At 36.7% G+C, this 23,069-nt stretch overlaps 1 protein-coding gene across 10 annotated transcripts in view; it reads left to right on the forward strand.

Annotated features, from left to right (window-relative positions):
• Nucleotides 1–23,069, forward strand: part of mark2b (MAP/microtubule affinity-regulating kinase 2b) — a 67,239-nt gene that overhangs the window by 1,202 nt on the left and 42,968 nt on the right. For all 10 annotated transcript variants that reach the window (XM_048183961.1, XM_048183962.1, XM_048183967.1 and 7 more), the window contains exons 3-4: nt 20,629–20,799; nt 22,531–22,584. In XM_048183961.1, the coding sequence (XP_048039918.1) occupies nt 20,629–20,799; nt 22,531–22,584 (225 nt within the window). The remainder of the gene's footprint in view (nt 1–20,628; nt 20,800–22,530; nt 22,585–23,069) is intronic.

The following is a 23,069-nucleotide window of genomic DNA, read 5'->3' on the forward strand; positions in this document are numbered from 1 at the left end:
AAAGACAGGTGACTGTGCGTGTGTGTGTGTGTGTGTGTGTATATATATATATATATATAATATATATATATCAAGTTAGTCCAGGAAGAGTTTCCCTGACTCGAAATGACTTCCCTTAACTGTTAATTGATAGGCTTGTCAAGGTAACTTTCATGTTCCTCGCTGTAGATGTTGTAAATTTGGTCTTTTATGGCTGCCATAAGTGTTTTTACAGTAATTTTGTTCGTTGGATAAACTGAAAATCCCATTGGCATACTAATAATCAGTGTACTCTGCTATATCAGTAAAATTGACTGGCTCAATACAGATGAAAGGGTTAGTTCACCCAAAAATGAAAATAATGTCATTAATTACTCACGTTCATGCCGTTCCACGCCCGTAAGACCTTCAGTCATCTTTCGGAACACAAATTAAGATATTTTTGTTGAAATCCGATGGATCCGTGAGGCCTGCATAGGGAGCAATGACATTTCCTCTCTCAAGATCCATTAATGTACTAAAAACATATTTAAATCAGTTCATGTGAGTACAGTGGTTCAATATTAATATTATAAAGCGACGAGAATATTTTGGTGCGCCAAAAAAAACAAAATAACGACTAATTTAGTGATGGCTGATTTCAAAACACTGCTTCAGGAAGCTTCGGAGCATAATGAATCAGCGTGTCGAATCAGCGGTTCGGAGCGCCAAAGTCACTTGATTTCAGCAGTTTGGCGGTTTGACACGTGATCCGAATCATGATTCGACACAAAAGATTTCTTAACGCTCCAAAGCTTCATGAAGCAGTGTTTTGAAATCAGCCATCACTATATAAGTCGTTATTTTTTTTTTTTGGCGCACGAAAAATATTCTCGTCGCTTTATAATATTAATATTGAACCACTGTACTCACATGAACTGATTTAAATATGTTTTTAGTACATTAATGGATCTTGAGAGAGGAAATGTCATTGCTGGCGATCACTGAGCCATCGGATTTCAACAAAAATATCTTAATTTGTGTTCCGAAGATTAACGAAGGTCTTACGGGTGTGGAACGGCATGAGGGTGAGTAATTAATGACATTATTTTCATTTTTGGGTGAACTAACCCTTGAAGTTAGCAAGGAGTTTAGACCTTTGGTTTTCAGCCTGGGGACCGGGACCCTCAGCAAATATCCAAGAGGGCCATCAAGATGACTTAAACAACTAAAACTCAATATCTTTCTTATTTTAATTCACACACAAGCTTCTGAAATCGAACAATTTTATTATTTTAATTTTTATTCTATCTATGTTCTCCTAATTTCTGTAAATAATAAAGGGGCGTGAGTGGCCTCAAATGTTGTTTTGGACAGTCAAAAAGCTTTAGAACCACTGCTCTGTTGAGAAAATCAGTCAACAGGTAGTGAGTAGTGCATTTGACTTGGGAACCAGGAAGACCACAGGCAGTAAGAATAGCCAGCCTTGTCCCTCTCAATGTGATAAGGCACAGATTGCTGTGCGAGTGCCAGAGGATGGAAAATTAAGCCATTCAGAGTGAGGAGGAGGAGGACAGATTCAGTGCTCATTAATAACTCATGCCAGTGTGACTAATGCTGACTGAGCTTCATACAATACAGGCAGCGCTAACGTGTGTGTTTTCCGCTAAGTGGCTTAATGAAAAACGAAGGACTTTATATCCTTGTCCAGCTCTCCGGATGCCCTCTCTGAGATCTCTAACCTCTTCTTCAGAGTGTGTCTGTTTTAGCAGAGGAAGAGTGTGAGGAATGAATCACTAGTGTTAATCATACTAGTGAGGTTGTGGGTGAGTTTCAGCCTGCTATGTAGGAGGAGAGGTATGAAAATGTGTTATTATTTTGCATTATCTGCCATGGGTTTGTTCAGGCACAGGGAAGGATGCTTTGCATAAAAAATCGGACTTGGAACAATGTGTTTATGTTTATGACTTGGACCAAGTTTTGCATCTTTGGGAATTTTATCTGTCATCCACTGTGCTGTTTCGTTATTGATTGCGATGTTTATTTTAATACACATGGATGGGCTTTTCTTCAATAGGACTTTCACAGACCTTGGTGTTCAGCCTAAATTGAGGCCCATTCAGCCTGTGACTCTGTTCTTCAGCATTGTGACATCCATGTCTGAAAAGCACACCACCCCAATAAGTGTTAACACAGGGTTTCCTTGTCCTCAGTAACTCAGTGTGTCACCTTGCTGATACTGTGACCTGACACCACAGGTTTGTGTTACAGTACCTACAAACACAGATTTAGAGTGAGAGAAAGGGCCTTCACCTGTTTCTCATCCTTTAACCTCTGCGTACTGATGTTTTTAGCTAAATCAAGTGGTTTAGGAATTCAACATTCAATCAAAACTGGCCCTATTTGCTTTATTAATACACACTTTTTGGTCATACTGTGCACAATTAACAAGGCATGTTACTCCAAAGTGAAAATATTTGTGAAAATATAATTGCTGTCTCTGCAGCATCTTTGCTTTTCAGTTGACGTCACCTAGGCTGCTGGTTGTTAATGTCGCTTTTTTTTTTTTTTTTAAGGCATTTGCTATTAGTAATGTAGTAATTTTATGCAACTGTAAAGTTCTAGTGGATTTATATGAGAATTTTATTGGCCGATACCAAAATCTAAGAAAGTAGGATGGATTACAGTATTTGATATCATACTGTACTGTATGACCTTTTAATTTAAAGATCATAAATATCACATGCTGCAATTAAATTTTTACATATTTACTAGATATGAAGTAAATAATTTGAGAATGAATCAATGACAAATTATTTATTATTATACATTTTAGAGAGCAAATTCTTGATTCTATAATCCCATTATATTCTTTTTTAGTATTTATTTATTAAAAATTCAAAGACTTGTTTGAGTTATAAATTCGTATTTGCTGAATGCTGTATTATATTATTATAGCGTTGGTCTTTTTATTGCTAATAATACTAATAAATGCTATAATACTTTTTATGAACTGTTTAATTTCTGTCTAAAAATTTATTAGAACTGTTAAACAAAGTTAATTAATGATGACATAGAATTGGAGATCCTGTGTGTCTGCGCATTCTCTCCATGGTCAAAATAAAAGTCTGACACTTATCGACCAAACAGAAACAGTTATTGCCAATAACAAAATGCCATATATCAGCCTTGGTTGGCAAATAAAAGGTTCAGATAATAATTGCACATTTTTGACTGCAAGAATTAAGAAATATATCTTGAGGGTGAACTTCGTTTTCCACATCCCATTCGAAAGGCCTGCATAAAAGTGCGACTGGCAAGCGTCCACAATCTGTTGCAAATTCACGCTTGGTCTGACTTAATTCTGGTATGGAAATTTACCACATTGCTAATGACTGAGCTTTTATGAATTGTCTATATTTTCGCTGCCGGATTTCGCTATTTTGGGGATAGTTTACCCAAAAATGAAAATCTGTGATAAATTGTGATTAATAATTAATCTGTCAGAATTTCATTGCATGAACAAAAATAGTTGAAACATTCTTCAAAATACCTTCTTTTAAGTCTTTTAAGAAGATGAGTAAATGGTGACAGAATTATTATTTTTGAGTGAACTATCCCTTTAAATACAAAATGAACATCTTTTCGCCTGTCGTGATTCTGTCTGTATGTCATTATTTGTGCTCATCGCTGTAGCTTTTGTGGACTTGCTTAAATGTCTGTCCTCCTGCGTGGTTTTACAGATCACGTCTTCTTGGCAAAGTCCTCAAAATGTGTTCTGTGCTGTTCGGTCTGGTGTGGTGTTTGGACGTCCTCCATAGTACCACAGATCTTTGTTGGGTCCGCTGACCCTGATCAGTCTCAAAGACTCACAGTTTTTCACTGCAGTGATTTACTCCATTAGCACCTCTTGCTCCATTAAGCATATCATTTCAATGGAATAAAAACATTTTTTTTTAAATGCCAGCAGTTTATGTATGTGAAAGTAGTAATCCTGATATTATCCAGTCAGTAAAAGCTGATCTGGAAGGACTTGATAGTATTGCAGGTATGTAATCTTTTGAGATGCTTAAATATAAACAATCCATCATCATGTCATCTACAAGGATGGCTGGCAAGCGACTGATTATAGTAATTCCTGGATTTATAACTCATTGAGCTGCACCTCTTTAAGATGGTATCATCTTGTCGTTTAAGCAGCTCTGTTGTATAATGTTTCATCTGGAGTGGTGGAATATAACTAAAATGTTTCAATTCTGATAGATTACATATTTACAATTTATGATATTGGAAAGAGTTCACTGACTTGACCATCACGTAAGAAAGTTAAAATATCTTGCTTGCTATAAAAACATCTTTTCCCACACTTGGTTTCATATTTTCTATACACAAACAAAGGCAAGTATATTGACAGAGAGAACAAAAGGGAAAATACAGGTGAAAGAGCAGGTTATAAAGTCTTAAAGTATGGGTGGCATCTTTGTAAATGGTTTTGTTTTTCATGGTTCGTCTCTGTGAACTCAAATGGATGGTTCTGTTAAAAATAAAAGATGCAAGTCACTACATATAAAGAGACAGAACTGCATCCACATGTTCTTAGACTATGAGGGGATTAGGTGTGGTTAAATCTGAAGGGGTGGACGGCATTACGTTAGACTCACTGTCATTACTGATAAATTACTAGATGGAACATCAGCATGTAATCAGCGCTGTGGAAATGGCTCTCATTCAGGTCCTGTAGCCTTATATGGCTACAGGGTAGACCCACAAAACGGTGATCTGACCACATTATAGTGTCTTGCTGTGTCTTCTCAGATACGTCGTAATTCATTTTGTATAGTTACATGAGCGAATGAATTGGGTCAATCAGTTTATTGAAGCTTTTGGAGAAAATGTTTTTGACATTGAATGCTTTCTTTAAAGGTGCCATCAAACGTTTTTTTACAAGATGTAATATAAGTCTAAGGTGTCCCCTGAATGTGTCTGTGAAGTTGCAGCTCAAAATACCCCATAGATTTTTTTTAATTAATTTTTTTAACTGCCTATTTTGAGGCATAATTAGAAATGCGCCGATTCAGGCTGCGGCCCCTTTAATTGCTCGCGCTCTCCGCCCCCTCCCGAGCTCTCGACTCTATCATTGCATAAACAAAGTTCACACAGCTAATATAACCCTCAAAATGGATCTTTACAAAGTGTTCGTCATGCAGTATGTCTAATCGCGTAAGTATGGTATTTATTTACATTTTACATTTGATTCTGAATGAGTTTGAGGCTATGCTCCGTGGCTAACGGCTAATGCTACACTGTTGGAGAGATTTATAAAGAATGAAGTTGTGTTTATGAATTATACAGACTGCAAGTGTTTAAAAATGAAAATAGCGACGGCTCTCTTGTCTCCGTGAATACAGTAAGAAACGATGGTAACTTTAACCACATTTAACAGTACATTAGCAACATGCTAACAAAACATTTAGAAAGACAATTTACAAATATCACTAAAAATATCATGTTATCATGGATCATGTCAGTTATTATTGCTCCATCTGCCATTTTTCACTATTGTTCTTGCTTACCTAGTCTGATGATTCAGCTGTGCACATCCAGACGTTAATACTGGCTGCCCTTGTGTAATGCCTCAATCATGGGCTGGCATATGCAAATATTGGGGGCGTACACCCTGACTGTTACGTAACAGTCGGTGTTATGTTGAGATTCGCCTGTTCTTCGAAGGTCTTGTTATTCAACTATGCCGAGGTAAATTCAATTTTCAATTCGATGGCACCTTTAAGAATTTTAGAACTGCAGTTGGCAGTTTACTACTGTCACCAACCAATGAAGCTTGACATTTTTAATAATGTCCTCTGTCTCTTTTGGTATAGCCAGACCTTATCACAGAAAGTATAAGGATGGAGACGAGAAATCATAATAGTATGGCTCTCTTGCCTTTCAGTTAAAAGAGCCAATCACCTTTTTGATGAAGGCATTGTGTGTTTGTATACACTTGAACACACTTGCATTTGCTGTAGGGATGTGAATCGTCACTGGTCTCGCGATTCAGTTTGATTACTATTATTATGTCAATGATTTGATTCAATTCCATGATGCGTTGCATCCTCATTTTTCAATATTACTGCACATGGCTTCATTTTTATCAATGAATAGCTACAAGCAGTCAGATATATGTACTCCCTATTTATTTTATCTTAAAGGGAAGCCCTGGTATTAAGGCTTGTATGGCTTAATATAACGTAAATTATGTCTCTTACTGAAAAAAAACCCATGAAAGATTTACGTTGTTTAAAAAATTCATGACATATTTGTACAATGGGGGGCACCACTTTGTTTAGGTGCACAGTGCATACTATGTTCATGACGTCAAGTGGTTGCACTCGCTGAGATACTGACGCTACCCTGTTGCTATTTTTACCACAACACAATATAATATATAATACGAAGCCAGATTGTGCTGCTTTTTGTTGTAATTTTCAGTCGATGGGCAACAAGAGAAGCGATGTAAGTCTTCACTGCTTTAATAGCGATAAGAAGAGAAAAGAATGGGAAGTTGTGAAGAATGAATACAGTAATAAATGATGGTAACTTTAACCACATTTAACAGTACATTAGCAACATGCTAACGAAACATTTAGAAAGACAGTTTACAAATATCACTAAAAATATCATGTTATCATGGATCATGTCAGTTATTATCGCTCCATCTGCCATTTTTCGCTATTGTTCTTGCTTGCTTACCTAGTCTGATGATTCAGCTGTGCACAGATCCAGACGTTAATACTGGCTGCCCTTGTGTAATGCCTTGAACATGAGCTGGCATATGCAAATATTGGGGGCGTACATATTAATGATCCCGACTGTTACGTAACAGTCGGTGTTATGTTGAGATTCGCCTGTTCTTCCAGAGGTCTTTTAAACAAATGAGATTTATGTAAGAAGGAGGAAACAATGGAGTTTGAGACTCACTGAATGTCATTTCCATGTACTGAACTCTTGTTATTTAACTATGCCAAGATAAATTCAATTTTTCATTCGATGGCACCTTTTAAATAGCGTAAATCTTTCATGGGTTTTCTACTACACATTTCAGTAAGAGACATTATTTACGCTGTATTAAGCCATAAAAGTCTTAATATCAGGGGTTCCCTTTAAATCTCTTTTTATTTTTTAAATTGACTTTTTATTCTTAAGTCTTTTATCTCTTTTTATTTTAAAGTACACTTCCTGAATGTAGCAAACATCAAACAAAACTTAAGTCCGAACACAGCATACAACAGGAGCATTTAGAACTAACACTAGTAGTTAGTTACAATTAAGTTACAATAATGCTCACACCTCACACACACACACACGCACGCACCAGTCTCTCTTTCACACACTTTCATGCACATGCTCGCACGCTGTAAATTTTAATGTTGTCTGATTTGATTTTTTGTTTGGACATGTGTTACTGAAACATAATCTTGACAAATAGTTTGAGTTTTTAGTCTTTTCCTATATTGAAGCTTTTGCATACATACAAAATAGCTGCCATAGGCATAACTATAAGGAGACCTATATGCCTCTTTTTACAAGATGTAATATAAGTCTCTGGTATCCCTAGAATGTGTCTGTGAAGTTTCAGCTCAAAATACCCCACAGATTTTTTTTATTATAGCTTGTCCTTGGGTGTGAGCAAAAACACGCCGTTTTCGTGTGTGTACCTTTAAATGCAAATGAGCTGCTGCTCCCCGCCCCCCTTCCAGAAGAGGCCGAAGCCTTTACAGCTGGTGCTTTGAATAATCCGGCAACATCAAAACTGGAGAATATCATGCAGCCAAAATGTCAGAAGTTGTCAGTAGCGTGTTCAGTCGTATATTTTATTTAAAATGATTTGCACAAACATAGAAGACTTTACCTAATAGGCATATTTCCTTTATGAGTTAAATTCATCTGCTGTGTCCTCAGTGGCTCAGATGCCGGGAGTCTATGGAGACTCTTATGTTCGTTGTTATATCCAAAAACAGAACATTTGTAATGTTTATGTGGTGTAAACATCATATCAGTAGGTGATATAGTGAGGATATAAACATGTGCCGGCTATGTGCGGCTCACTCAGGGCGGGATCTATGCTAATAGGGCAGATCGTAACCATCATCAGAGCATGGCATGCCCATACTGGGATGTCACTGTAGTGCGAAATCTGGAACAGAGCGTTTTCAGACATTGCTTCTGATTTATGGGGATTATAAAAAAGGAGTGGGTGTTTTTTTTTTTTTTTTTTTTTTTTTTTCACACTTTGGACACACATCAGTGTTCAGACACCATGTAAAAGTGAATTTTGCATAATAGGTCCCCTTTAAAGGAACTTTGGTCACATTTCAAAAAAATATATTTTCTCCCTTGTCCCCCGACATCCCACACTGATTTTGATTGGATAATGTGCTGCAGTCCCATAACACATAAATGATCACAGGGTTTTTCCTGAATTTAAAATATTTAGGCGGCTGCCAAAATGAATCTGTCCTGCCAGAGATTTATTTGATCGTTTAAAATTAATATCGTTTAAAAAGTTCTGCAGTACCGGTACCTCCTGATAGCTGGTGTTCAACTATGCAAATATAGTGTTGGTGGTAGCACAGTCTGATAGGTGGCATACCAGTCACGTCGAATGTTACTATTTACAATGTGTTTTTGCATCTTTGAGCTTTGTAGCCAATCACAGACATATCTGTTGAGCGCATGAATGCATTGGCCTATCAGATGTGTTTAAGTTAGTCAGAATCAGCCAAATACCGCTTGAAACAGTGGAGTTTTTGTTCACCACGAGTTCTGCACGGTCGTGAATCATTTCATTATAACCAACAAATTATAAACACAATGACAATATAAAATTCATTGCACAGCATAGAACGCTTCATTGATTATAAAGATGTTTTGCAAGAGTGGAGCTTTGTGCACCTCGCAATGTAATTGACAGCTTCAGTGATTATAACGGCAGCGATCTTTGCTCGCTTTCTAGTTTCATGCTGTTAACTACACATTGCAAAGTTTCTAGAAATGGATAGAACATAACAGTTTGATACTGTATGATCTGTGGATTATGTCTTGGAGTGTAAATGCAAAATCTGCCACTTTTTCTAACGTGTTGCTTTATTCTTTTTATTACTAACTTTTCCAAGCAGTCACTCACTGACTTTTTACATATAAATTTACAGACTTTTTAAAAATATAAAATAGTTCTAAGTTCTAAGCACATTATTTTATGATCTGTCCTGACAGCGAGTGTTTTTATTTCATGAAAAAATAGGATAAGTTAATATTACAAACTGTTTATTTTAATTTATTTTGGATTTATTGTGAGTACTGGGCTCGCAGTTCGCATGGATAGGATACTTTGTACTTTGTGTGTGAATGACTGTGTTTGTCCGCCACCACCACCGAAGAAGACAATTATTTTGACCCAGGAAAAACCCTGGATCAGTATGATTTAATTCTTAACTGTATTCATTTCAAATTAAAATGGACTAAAATCATTCTGTAGTTTACATTAATCAAATCTGCCTTTTAACGCAGTCTCACAAGCCTCATGAACAAGTAACAAAAAGCTTGAATGTGAAAGTGCCCAAAGACATAAAATCACAGCCTTCTTTGCAGGCTTCGTTCCAATGTAACCTTCGGTTGTAATGAGTTAGTGTACAACAGGTGAGTAAATTCAATCACATGCGTAATAAATCAGTCAAGTGCTAGTTATTTGTAAATTGACTTTTTAATCATGTTGGTGACATTAGGGTTGGCCTCTGGTAATTGTATTGATCAAGTCGATACAACATTCAGACAAACCAACTTTATGTGGAACTTTTTAGAATTGCTCTTATATCAGTTGTTGTTGTTTCTTATTGTTCTGCTCCATGCAGATGTTTTTACAGGGTTTGAGATTAGCTAGATTGATTTACATTTTACGTTGTAACTGATTTAAAAGTTGATGTGTACTCGGCTTCACTGAAAATAGTCATTTTTTCATTCATATTCACAATAATAAATGTACTATTAATTAGGTAGCTGTGTAAAATATGGGATGGGAAAGGCAGTAAAATTAGTGTAGCAAGGAAATATTCAAAGTTGGCAATCACCTTATCCTCTGAGTTGAGATTAACTTTTCCATTGACATTTCTGTGAAACTGCCACACCCAAACAAATGAAAGTATCCTTAAAAAAAAACAAGAGACTAGATTTACCTTTCGGAAAGGGGAGGAATTTGAATACTGTCAGAAAGCACAGAGTTTGGATGTGTTTGGGAACACGAGGTTGGGCTGCTGAAGTGCGAGATTAATATGAGAATACAGCGGACTATAAACCCTCTTTAGCTCCCTGACCTTCAGCAGCTTGAACAGGGATCACATTTACACACGGCTTTGCATTTTTTACGACGCCGAGCATGGAGTCACCATGTTGAGATCAAGTCCAGAGTCTAAACCGCTCAGTGTGTGTAAACAGGCCTTTCCAGTTGCACTGGGTGTGAAGTTGACTGAAGGGAGTGCCGAGGCCTTCTCTCTGATTTCAGGAGCTTGACGTCATGTAGAGGTGTGTGTGTCTGAGGAAAAGACTGAGTCAATGCTTGTTTTTTCTGAACTGATTTATTTAGTACTCCATTGCCTTTTCTAGTGGTTGTTAGTGCTTTCATTTCATGTGATGAATTAATGCGTGGCTGTTGATACCTTTCTGAGCAGTGTTTTTATTAGAGGAGGGAATCTTTAGGTACCTCTTGATCCGATTCTAAAATGTTTCTTGATCTACATTTTTTTTTTCTTCTTAAGTAATGAGTTTACCGAATTTGAATATCAAATTTATTTGTGCAGTTTTGTTTAATGACTTATGTAAGTACTTTTCCCTCTCTGTCATTCTCTATAGATGATTTTTTTTGAAGCTCAGTTCAGGTAAACAGTCACTAGAGGCGTATTTGTTTGTTATCTACACTCCATGCGGGCAGAAGGGCGTACACCACACCCTACAGTGCTCCGGAAAGAGCCAGGCCACCCGGAGGAGCTTTATATCCCAGAGGAATTGCTGCTCAATGAGGGAGAGCGTATTAATATCAGGATTATTTATTCACTGTTGACAGTTTTCTGACATAGGACAAGCTGGAGAAGCGAGGGGAGAGGTGTGATGAAGAAGAGGGAGAGTGAGAGAGACGCTCCATCTGCTCTCTGTTTGTGCCCTTGGCTGCCTCCTGACTCTAATTTTAAATAGAGGCAGTGTGGGATTTACAGCCCCATGTTTTACCTGCAGGCCCTGACCGCCATTCATCCATCCGTCAGTTCATCCTTCCTTGTGTGATTCATCTGACCAGTTTGAAGTGATGTGAGACATACAGTTGCTCAGCGCATATGAGTACACCACCTTTGAAAAGTAACATTTTAAACAATATCTCAATGAACACAAAAACCATTTCTGCAAGTTTTATAGAACATCTGTTTAACTTATAACATGAAAGTAAGGTTAATAATAAAACTTGGAGAACAACATTTTCAGTTTTACTCAAATTAGGGTGATGCAAAAATGAGTACACCCCACTGAAAGTCTCTGGAGCAAAGCTAAATTTTAGGCTATAAATGTCTAATTTAACAAGAATTCAACCACAGGTGAGTTATTCATTACACAGGTGTCCAGCAGACAGTTGACTATAAAAGGGTGTTAAAACCCCTTCCCATTTCACGCTGTCAGCAATGGCACCACATGGAAGAGAAATGTCACAAGACCTGAGAAAGAAAATCATTTCTTTACACCGGAAAGGTGAAGGCTACAAGAAGATCAGCAAAGCTTTACTTAATCAGTCTGAATACTGTAGAAAAAGTGGTATAAACATTTTAAAAAGATGGAACTGCAACCATCTCACAGAGACGTCCAGGTCGTCCACAGAAGTTAACACCTCGACAGGAGCGTCCTTCTGATGAGAAGGGTTGAAGAAAATCGGCATGCAAGTTCACTGCAGTTATCTAAAGAAGTAGAAAGCCAAACTGAGGTGACTATACACAATACGGCGTACACTGCAGAGGAATGGCATGCATGGGTGCCGTCCACGAAAGAAGCCTCTCCTAAAGCCCAGGCACAAAAAAAGCCTGCCTAGAGTTTGCCAGGGCCCATGCTGGCAAAGATGAAGACTACTGGGACTCTATACTCTGGAGTGATGAGTCCAAGATAAATGTTTTTGGAGTAAAACTGAAAAATGTGTAATCTAAGTTATATTATTAACCTTACTTTCATGTTATAAGTTAAACAGATGTTATATTAAACTTAGTCTTGTCAACATTTTGGAAATAGTTTTTGTGTTCATTGAGATATTGCTTAAAATGTTACTTTTCAAAGGGGTGTACTCATTTACACTGAGCACTGTACAAACAAGGAATGATCCCACCCAAAAATATTAATATTAATCAAAAATTTCTGCATTTGTCTGTCTGTCCATCAAACTATTCATCCATCTTTAACTTCCTTCCTTCCTTCCTTCCTTCCTTCCTATTTATTTTTCCTATTTCCTTTCCTATACTTCCTTCCTTCCTTCCTTCCTTCCTTCCTTCCTTCCTTCCTTCCTTCCTATTTCTTTTTTCCTTCCTTCCTTCCTTCCTTCCTTCCTTCCTTCCTTCCTTCCTTCCTTCCTTCCTTCCTTCCTTCCTTCCTTCCTTCCTCTCTTCCTCTATTTCTTATTTTTCCTGTTTCCATTCCTAGATTTCATTCTTTCCTTTCCTTCCTTTATTTCCTTCCTTCCTTCTTTCTTTTTCCTTCCTTCCTCTACTTATTTTTCCTGTTTCCTTTCCTATATTTCATTATTTCCTTTCCTTCCTTTATTTTCTCCTTCCTTCCTTCTATCCTTCCTTCCTTCCTTCCTTCCTTCCTTCCTTCCTTCCTACCTATTTCTTTTTCCTGTTTCCTTTCCCATACTTCCTTCCTTCCTTCCTCTATTTCTTTTTCCTTCCTTCCTTCCTTCCTTCCTTCCTTCCTTCCTTCCTTCCTTCCTTCCTTCCTTCCTTCCTTCCTCTATTTCTTATTTTTCCTGTTTCCATTCCTAGATTTCATTCTTTCCTTTCCTTCCTTTATTTCCTTCCTTTATTTCCTTCCTTCCTTCCTTCCTTCTTTCTTTTTCCTTCCTTCCTTCCTCTACTTATTTTTCCTGTTTCCTTTCCTATATTTCATTATTTCCTTTCCTTCCTTTATTTTCTCCTTCCTTCATTTGTTTTCTTCCTTCCTCTTCATTCCATTATTTCTTGCAACTTGAAAACAGGTCAAAGCAGTATTATATTATGTAATTGTTTCCTGCTGCATGCATAACCAAACGTACAGCATGACGAGTGTATGATTCGCAAATGAATGACTCTGTTCACAAGTTAAAGGCGGCAGGAAATGAAAATTCACTACTCATTTATTTTGTAAATGCATGTTTTGGATTTCATTGTGACCGTTTCATCATGTATTATAATTTTTATTTTTTTATTTTTTTTGAGCTCATAATGTCATAACTCGATCTTCCGGTGAAAACGACTTCTCTCTGGTGACGTATGCCAGACTTTTCCAATCATTTAGTCAGCTTAATCCCAAACCTCCACAATCGATTTCAAGGTCGCATTTATTTTTAGGTTCAATCAACAACCCATGAATACAACCAAGTGCCCACCCTGTTATTTTCTTGTTCAATAATCTGTTATACTCGGATGTACGTCACAATACCAAAAAAGATCTGTTGCTACTTTGTGTCATCACGACTTTGGATCTGTCTAATGTAATAATCACTGAAAGAGTCAGAATGGTTGTGGAATTTGAATTATTTGTCTGGATGTTTATATTACAACATATAGTTACAGTTACAGATTCAAAAAAGAGCTTTTTTAAACAAGTTTATAACAAAACATTAAAATATGCCTACAAAAAATTAGTATTTTTGTTTAATATGTAGTTAGAACCAATTATGGGAGTGAGGTTCACAAAAAAAGAATTTTGTAGAAAACACTGTGGTGTGTGTGTGTGTGTGTGTGTGTGTGTGTGTGTGTGTGTGTGTGTGTGTGTGTGAAAGAGAGGAAGAGAGATTGTGAATGTGTAGGTGGTGAAGTATTTATAGTTCTTCATCGTGACTGTCGCTTTCTGGGCGTGTATGACCGCATCTGTGTGTCTGTTGAAAAATAGTTTCTTTTTTTCCAAGCAGAGATGGGCTTCACTCTCTGTACTTGGAATATTATAGCCAATTTCACTTTTACCACAGCAAGTGAGAAAGAGAGGATAAAGAAAAGTAAGGAAGTGGGAGGGCGAGAGAGGAAGGGAGTAAAGGGAGCTGTCCTCTAGAAAGGTAAAGAGAAGAGAAGATAGCATGAGGATGAACAACAGATCTCCATGGCAACGCTGCAATCACGACCCAGCGACTGACTGCTTCTTCAAAGACACGTTGGATTGTGTGCAAGTGTGCATGTGTGTTTTTTTTAAACCGAACAGGAGAGCATGCTTTACAGCTACTATGGCATCTGTGTTTATAGGGTTGCCGGTGCCTCTGGTTCACTCATGCAACTTTCTTTTAAAGAGACTGTTGAGAAAAGTTTAGAAGATCAGTGATGAAACTTATAACCAGGTCAATAAACGTCAGGTCCGGTCACAGAATTATGTGCTGTGCAGCTATATGATGCACTTAGAGCAGCTTCTGGGTCTTTTCAGCTGTCCTGAGCTTCCTACTGAGCTGAACCAGTGTCAGCTAAACTCGGGATCTCAGAGCTGCCGAAGAAGGTGGTATTTAAGGTTCAACGCTGAAGTGAGCAGGACTCCCAGTAAACCTAAAAAAGATTCCACCACAGACAGCATGTTGTCAGGGAGAACATTATCCTATCCTCACTGCTGTCTGTGTCTGTGCAGGGTGTAATTACAAGGAGAGATAGATGATGATATGGAGCGAGTGAAATACCCAGAAAAACAGCAAAAAAAAAAAAGAAAAGTGAATTTAATTTTACCCAGACTGACCTTCGTCCTAGATGATTCTTTAATAGTAAGGTAGATGCCAAAGGATATAGTTCTAGATACAAAAAATTATCCCTTTTGAGACTCCCCGATTCTGTTCTGAATCGTAGTGGACTGTCTGCGGTCTACATACAGTCAAACCAAAAATTATTCAGACACTAGATATAATTTTTTATATTTTTTTTAAGTGTGTGCAGGACACTATAGTTCATTTATGTATGTGAGGATAGCAAAATAAAGTAAACTGTGACATATTATACCCAAAACTTCTTCATACAGTGGACTACCAGTAAAATTAATAAAATTTGGGACCAAAAATTATTCAGACACTTTGACCTGACCATGTTTTGCTTAAGTGTTATCTGACATAATTAAGATTATTTTTTTCTGACACAGTTTAACTCTGAGATCTTGTCATATTTTATTACCATTTTTTTTTTTTACTATAGTGAATAAACTGTAATAATGAATGAATAAATTTTGGTTTCATTGTAGAATTCTGTCAGCAATTTAAAGCAACAAGATTTTAAAATTGTTTTTAATGAGAGGTTGCGATTTGAATGACATATGAAGTTAATGCTACTTTAAAAGGATAGTTCACTCAAAAATGAAAATCCTGGCATCATTTTTATTTACTCACCCTCATGATGTTCTGAACATGTAGAAGATATATTGATAAGCACTTTACTTCCTTTAAATTTCCAAATATCTTATTTTGTGTTCCACAGAAAAAAGTCATACAGATTTGTAGTGGTCAGTAAATGATGACATTTTTGATGAAATTCATTTTTGAGTGAACTATCCCTTTAAGGAAGCATTTTAACTGAAATGGAACCTGGAAGTGACTGATTTGAAACACTATATGTCAGGTCAAGCTACTCAATTAAGGGTCACTCATCCGTGCAACACAAGTTCCTCATGTGACACGCACAAAAAGACTTGACTAACAATCACATTTGATTCCAGAAGAGATTGATGTTAGCATGTTGCTAAGCTAAAATCACAAACAATTCATAGAACATGCAAATGCTATTTAAAAATGGTTTATTTTAAATTAAATATAACTATTTTAATTCATTACTGAAAGAAAATGTAAAAAATCCCTCAACTACGGTCAAATTTTGTAGACTGTAAGACTTTTAAAAAGAAATTAATTATTTTATTCTGCAAGGATGCATTAAATCAATCAGAAGTGACAGTTAAGACTTTTACATTGTTAACAAAAAAACTATTTTTCAAATAGCTTTTGAACTTTCTGTTCATGAAAGAATGCTGAAAATATATAAGAGTTTCCTCAAAAATATAAAGCACCACAACTGATTTCAATGTTGATAATAAGAAGAATTGTTTCTTGAGCACCAAATCAGCATATGTGAATGATTTCTGAAGCATCATGTGACAGACTGGAGTAATGATGCTGAAACTTGAGCTCTGCCATCACAGGAATAAATTACGTTATAAATAGAAAATAGTTATTTTTAATTGTATTAATATTTCACAATATTACTTTTACTGTATGAGTGATCAACAAAATGCAGCCTTGGTGAGAGAGTCTTCTTTCAAAAACATAACAAAAATCTTACTGTCTCCCAACGTTTGAACGGTAGTTCATGTCCATCTGAGATGAAAGTTGTAACTGTCCTTTTTGCAGTGCATTGTTGGGTTGCCTTGTCCACAGATGATATCTGTCTCAAAATTGTACCAAAATCAAATATTAAACATTTGGAACAATCTTTGTGTCGAGAGTACAGCTTTGATGCTTAAAAATGTCATTTCGGTTTTTATGCTTTTAAATTGTGAATAACACTTGATTAAACACTTGTTTTTTGTCTAACATTATGATACATGTGCAATGAGTCAGGTCTCTTGTGAAGTTCTGCTTGATTAGCTAGAAAGGAGTGTGCCATTGCAAAAGTGCATTGTGTTTCATTGCTGTTTATGAGTGATGTATTGATATGAGTTCTGCTTTATGTATGTACTGTATCAGCACCCCCGTGTCCACGCGCACACACACACGAGCCATACCAAAGTCTAAAATCTGAGTCCCCAGGCATATCTGCACACATGCCCTCTAATACCTTAAGTCCTTGCCCCTCTGTTCCTGTCAGCACACTGTCAATCTCCTGCTTTCCATGCCCTGACCTTTGCTACTTCTCTTGGCTCAGCTTACCTATGAACACACATACACATTCAGACAGACAGTGTGGCTTTGCTGTATTGTTTCGGCCAGCTTTTCTCATGCCTTTCCCTTGAGCTGCCCCTCTTTCAAAATTGGCGTCATGTGAAACGGGTAAAGAAATAAAGAGCATCTTCATTTAAAGACATACCTCTGAGTGTGCACCATTTAGTGGGCTGACGTCAAACGGTACATTTATGGCTTTGAACTTTGATCGGTTGGTCTTTGAAGACAGAGCTGTCGTGAAGTACAGTGCTCAGATATGTGAACTGTGGTTTGCAAGCACACACCGCACACAAACACACATCACACCACAGGGCTCATGGAGTTGGCTGGGTTCCTCTTGATGATTGAACTTTCTCTTTAATGAGCTCTGTGTCCGCTTTCGCTTGAGTACAAACTGGAGAAACATCTGTAAAGTTAGAGATTAAAATTATAAATGCTGCATGATGCTACTTGCGTAAATGTTGGCATGTTTGTGACGGAATGAAAGAAGGAAAACATAGGGAAGCACAGCATATCTGTATATGTTTGTGTGTTTGTGGTTTCAGCAGATGGACCCATCTGTTTTAATCTAATCTAATCCACTGTAATCTAATCCAATCTATTCTAATCTAATCTGATCTGTATGTTTTTCCAGTTTAATGGGGTAATGTGGGAAATTGGTATTTAATCTTTATTTGGAGAGGAGAGTTGAGATGATTTGGAGGGGTTAAGGGAATGTTGGGTGTTTGGAACACATCCTAAACTGCAGCGAGGTCTCATGAGATTAGGATTTTTCATTCACTAAAACGCTTTACGATTGCTGTGGTGAAGCCTCCTCCTCTCTCTTGTACCATCATATTCTTCCCTTGATTGGTGTTATTAAAGGGATAGTTGACTCAAAAAATAAAATTCTGTCATTGTTTTCTCACCATCATGTCATTCCAAAACTGTTTGACTTTTTTTCTTCTACAGAGCACAAAAGTTTTGAAGAATATTGGTGATTAAAAAAAATGCATCTTTTTCAAAATAGAGTTTAGAAAGATATGACATTAAAGGTACCATCGCATGAAAAATTGAAATTACCTCGGCATAGTTGAATAACAAGAGTTCAGTACATGGAAATGACATACAGTGAGTCTCAAACACCATTGTTTCCTCCTTCTTATGTAAATCTCATTTGTTTAAAAGACCTCCGAAAAACAGGCGAATCTCAACCTAACACCGACTGTTACGTAACAGTCGGGATCATTAATATGTATGCCCCCAATATTTGCATATGCCAGCCCATGTTCAAGGCATTAGACAAGGGCAAAACATCTGGATGTGCACAGCTGAATCATCAGACTAGGTAAGCAAGCAAGAACAATAGCGAAAAATGGCAGATGGAGTGATAATAACTGACATGATCCATGATACCATGATATTTTTAGTGATTTTTTTAAATTGTCTTTCTAAATGTTTCGTTAGCATGTTGCTAATGTACTGTTAAATGTGGTTAAAGTTACCATCGTTTCTTACTGTATTCACGGAGACAAGACTGTCGTTATTTTCATTATTAAACACTTGCAGTCTGTATAATTCATAAACACAACTTCATTCTTTATAAATCTCTCCAACAGTGTAGCATTAGCCCTTTAGCCACGGAGCACTATCAAACTAATTCAAAATCAAATGTAAACATCCAAATAAATACTATACTCACAGGAATCGATGCATATATGCAGCATGAATGACAAACACTTTGTAAAGATCCATTTTGAGGGTTATATTACCTAAACTTTACATAAACTTTGTTTATGCTGGTTAAGGCAGTCGAGAGCTCGGGGGCGGGAGAGCGCGAGATTTAAAGGGGCCGCGCACTGAATCGGTGCATATATAATTATGGCTCAAAATATGCAGTTAAAAAAATTAATAAAAAAAAAATCTATTGGGTATTTTGAGCTGAAACTTAACAGACACGTTCAGGGGACACCTTAGACTTATATTACATCTTGTTAAAACTGGTTCTAGGGCACCTTTAAGTAAATGATGACAAAATTTTCATTTTTGTGTCAACTATCCCTTAAAGATTCATAACTGTTGGTGCACATCCTCTAAAAAGTTGAGTTGTGCTGTACATAGGGATGATGCAAGTTCAAGTCTTGCTCATGTCATTTGCTCAGATCTGCCACTTTTGTCCATCATTTTATAATACTTAATATGTTCAATAATAATAATGAAAAACATTATTCACAACTCTGTGTGTGTGTGTGTGTGTGTGTAAGGTGGAGGCTAGGTCAGAATTTGAAAATAAAAGGACATTAAGAATATTTACCAATGCTGAAGAATGTCATAAATTAACATTGCATGTGATTCATTACATAATATTTATCTTTTTGGAACCACTGATTTTGAGTGTGTATGTGTTTCTCTGAGCCTTACACCTGCTCATTTGCTAGCTAAGCAGCAAATACACAAGTACACTACCATTTAAAAGATTAAAGGTTTTTTTTGATGGTTTTGTGCTCACCGAGTCTGCATTTATTTAATCAAAAACTAACAACAGACATATTGTAAAATATTATTGCAATTTAAAATAACAGTTTATTATTTTATTTTAATATATTTTAAAATGTGCTGCTTAATATATTTGTGAAACTTTGATACATTTTATTCAAGAATGATGAATAGAAAGTTCAAAAGAAGTGTTTATTTGAAATATAAATTCTTTGTAACATTATAATTGTCTTTACTGTAGAGTTGTCACAAGTACTGACTGTGCTATTCGTACTGAAATTTAAAAAAATGTGACCCTTTGAGCGGATTTGTAAACACCTCTGATTGGCCATTGTGATATGTCTGTGATTGGCTTCAATGATCAATGGACGGAAGTGTTTGAATTTGAAAGCGGGAGCAGGAGCGTTTGAAAGCAGGCGTCTGTCAGCGACTGGTCCGTAATAGACACCTGCTTTCAAACGCTCCCATGTGTATCTGTGTAAGCGCTCGGTGTAGAGTGTCATTGACTCTTTACAAAGTTTTTGAAGCATTGATCATTGAAGCCAATCACAGACATATCCGATGAGCATGTCAACACAGTAGCCAATCAGAGGTGTTTACGAATCCGCTCAACAGCGCTCAAAGCGTCACATTTTTTAAATTTCAGTACCGACGTGGTACAGAAGTCGGTACTTTTGACAACTCTACTGTCACTTTTTAATCAATTGAATGCGTTTTTGCTTAATTAAACTATTAAGAATTTCTTTAAAAACTTTTGAATGGTATTGTGCACTTCTGTACCCATATCTGTGGGATAAAAGTAAGAAGGCTTCCCACATTTATGGAAGATATGGGTACAAAAGTGTACAATACCAACTGCTTTTCACCAACACACAACAACTGCTGCTTCAATTTATTGTCTTTGTGCTCTTCAACACAATAACGAATTGATGCCTACAAGTTTTCATACTTCACATATCACTCAAACTTGTTGATCTACGTGTGACCATCTGAAACATTATTCTGATCCCTATATCCCATCTCTTTAATAGACCCACTCTGATGCCAAAGGAGGAGGGCGTCCCAGTGTTCGGAGTGTTCGGGGTGTGGTGCCGACGGCGGATGAAAACCCCCACATAGGAAATTACCGACTGCTGAAGACCATCGGCAAGGGCAACTTTGCCAAGGTTAAACTGGCCCGACATGTCCTCACTTCTAAAGAGGTAACTAGGTCTCCTGTATATAGTGGATCTAGTTAGACGAGTCCATGCTATGAGCTCCCTGTAACACAGCTGCTCATATTGCAGACAATTCTGATTTGTTCTAGATAATGCACAGTTAAAAACTAATTATTAGTCAGTCTTATAGCGGACACTTGAAGTACACTTATTTAATGGTCTGACCGTTTTGAGATTTGAACTTACAGCTATGCCTTGTGGTAATCATGCTGCGTCCTAAATTTCCACAGTCTGACTGTGATACATGTCCAGGGGCCTGTTGCATAAGCTGATTAGACTAGTATTGCAAGTTAATCATCTAAAATTGGTCATAACTGTTTTAAGTCAGTTGCTGAAAAACTTAGATTGGTCTAGTTTTAAGAACAAAAAGTATGACTTATCCTTTGGCTAACTGCTATTTGGTCAGACTAGTTCTTAAGACACAATATTAACATATTATAATATCTGTGTTCATGGCCCCAGGAGTGGAATCTAATTTCACGTTACGTATGATAGTGGTTTGGAATGGATGTGTGAGAATCTGTGTTTTTTGCTCAAATTTAGACTACAAATATATAATCAAATATGCAAAAGAAAGTATTTATCCTGTTTTCCTCTTCTTATTCTTTTTTTTTGACACATCATGTTTCATATTTCATCTAAAGCATGCACTTATCTATTGATTTTTTTCATCTTGCTTAAAAAGTACTTTTTAATACACTTTCTAGTTCACTTTAAAATGAAAATTACCCCATGATTTACTCACCCTCAAGCCATCCTAGGTGTATATGACAGACGAATACAATCAAGAGTTATATTAATAATCACCCTCATGCTCCTAAGCATTATAATGGCAGTGCACAGAAAAAAAGTGCATCCATCCATCATAAACGTACTCAACACAGCTCCGGGGGGTTAATAAAGGCCTTCTGAAGGGAAGTGATGCATTTGTGTAAGGAATATATCCATATTTAACATGTTATAAACTGAAATATCTAGCTTCCGCCAGACCACCTTCTGTATTCAACTTAGGAAGAAAGTGCAACACCTCTCACAGTTCAAAACGCTTACGCATCGTCCTACACCTTCCATATCCAACTTAAGCTTGGGACACATTTAACGACGGAGGCTAGTTATTTTACTTTATAACATGTTAAATATGGATATTTTTCTTACACAAACGCATCGTTTCGCTTCAGAAGGCCTTTATTACCCCCCCACCATACACCCCAGCCCCCACCCCCCAGAGCCGTGTTTATAATTTGTGTGTTGAGTACGTTTATGAAAGAAAGTCATATACACCTAGGATGGCTTAAGGGTGAGTAAATCATGGGGTAATTTTCATTTTAAAGTGAACTAATCCTTTAAGAGCAAAATTGATTGGTAGGGTAAAAATGATACCACAACTGTAGGATATTGAAAAGCTGATAGAAATTGTTACACAATAAATATTTAATAGGTTTATGATTTAACAAAAATAAATGAAAGCATTTTTAGCCCGTTTTAATATGATATTCGTATAAAAAAAAAAAAGAAAAGGTTGAAATCTAATAATTTTATTAAAAATCAACCCTGGGACACACTTTTAGTGCCTAAAGTTTCATTATTTAGCAAGTCATCTTTCTAGTGTAACTCTTTTTTTTTTTTTTTTTTTTTACAGCAAAAATCTTTTTGAAAAAAGTAGTTGTGTGTTTGAGAGAGGTGTTTAAAGATGTGCTTGTGTTTTTTTTGTCACAGGTAGCGGTGAAAATCATAGACAAGACACAGCTCAACTCTTCTAGTCTTCAAAAAGTGAGTCTGCAGATCTCCTCTCTTTATCTGTATATCTGTCTGGAGAGAGGGTGTACAGGGGGTAATTACAGGAAGAGAGGATGAAGGATTTCCTCTGACGTGGGAATGATTGGGTTCTGCTTTATCCCCACGCACACATACTGGTCATGTACCATTAACTTTTTGCTGTAACTACTGCAGAATGTCCTGGAGGACAGTTAAAAAATGCATTTATTGTGGTGTTCCTCCTGCTAGTGAAATTTTAACAATGTATGTGCTGTAAAATGTTAATACACTATCGTTCAAAAGTTAGGGGTTAGAGATTTTTTTTTTTTTAAAGAAATGTATACATTTATTCAGCAAGGATGCATTAGGTTGATCAAAAAAGACAGACAAAAGACATACACAAAAGATTTCTATTTCAAAGAATGCTGTTCTTCAAACTTTTTGTCAAAGAATCCTGAAAAAACACTCTATCCACACTTTAAAGGGATAGTTGACCCGAA

The sequence above is a fragment of the Megalobrama amblycephala genome, linkage group LG3 (genome assembly GCF_018812025.1).
Source record: "Megalobrama amblycephala isolate DHTTF-2021 linkage group LG3, ASM1881202v1, whole genome shotgun sequence".
Lineage (NCBI taxonomy): Eukaryota > Metazoa > Chordata > Actinopteri > Cypriniformes > Xenocyprididae > Megalobrama > Megalobrama amblycephala.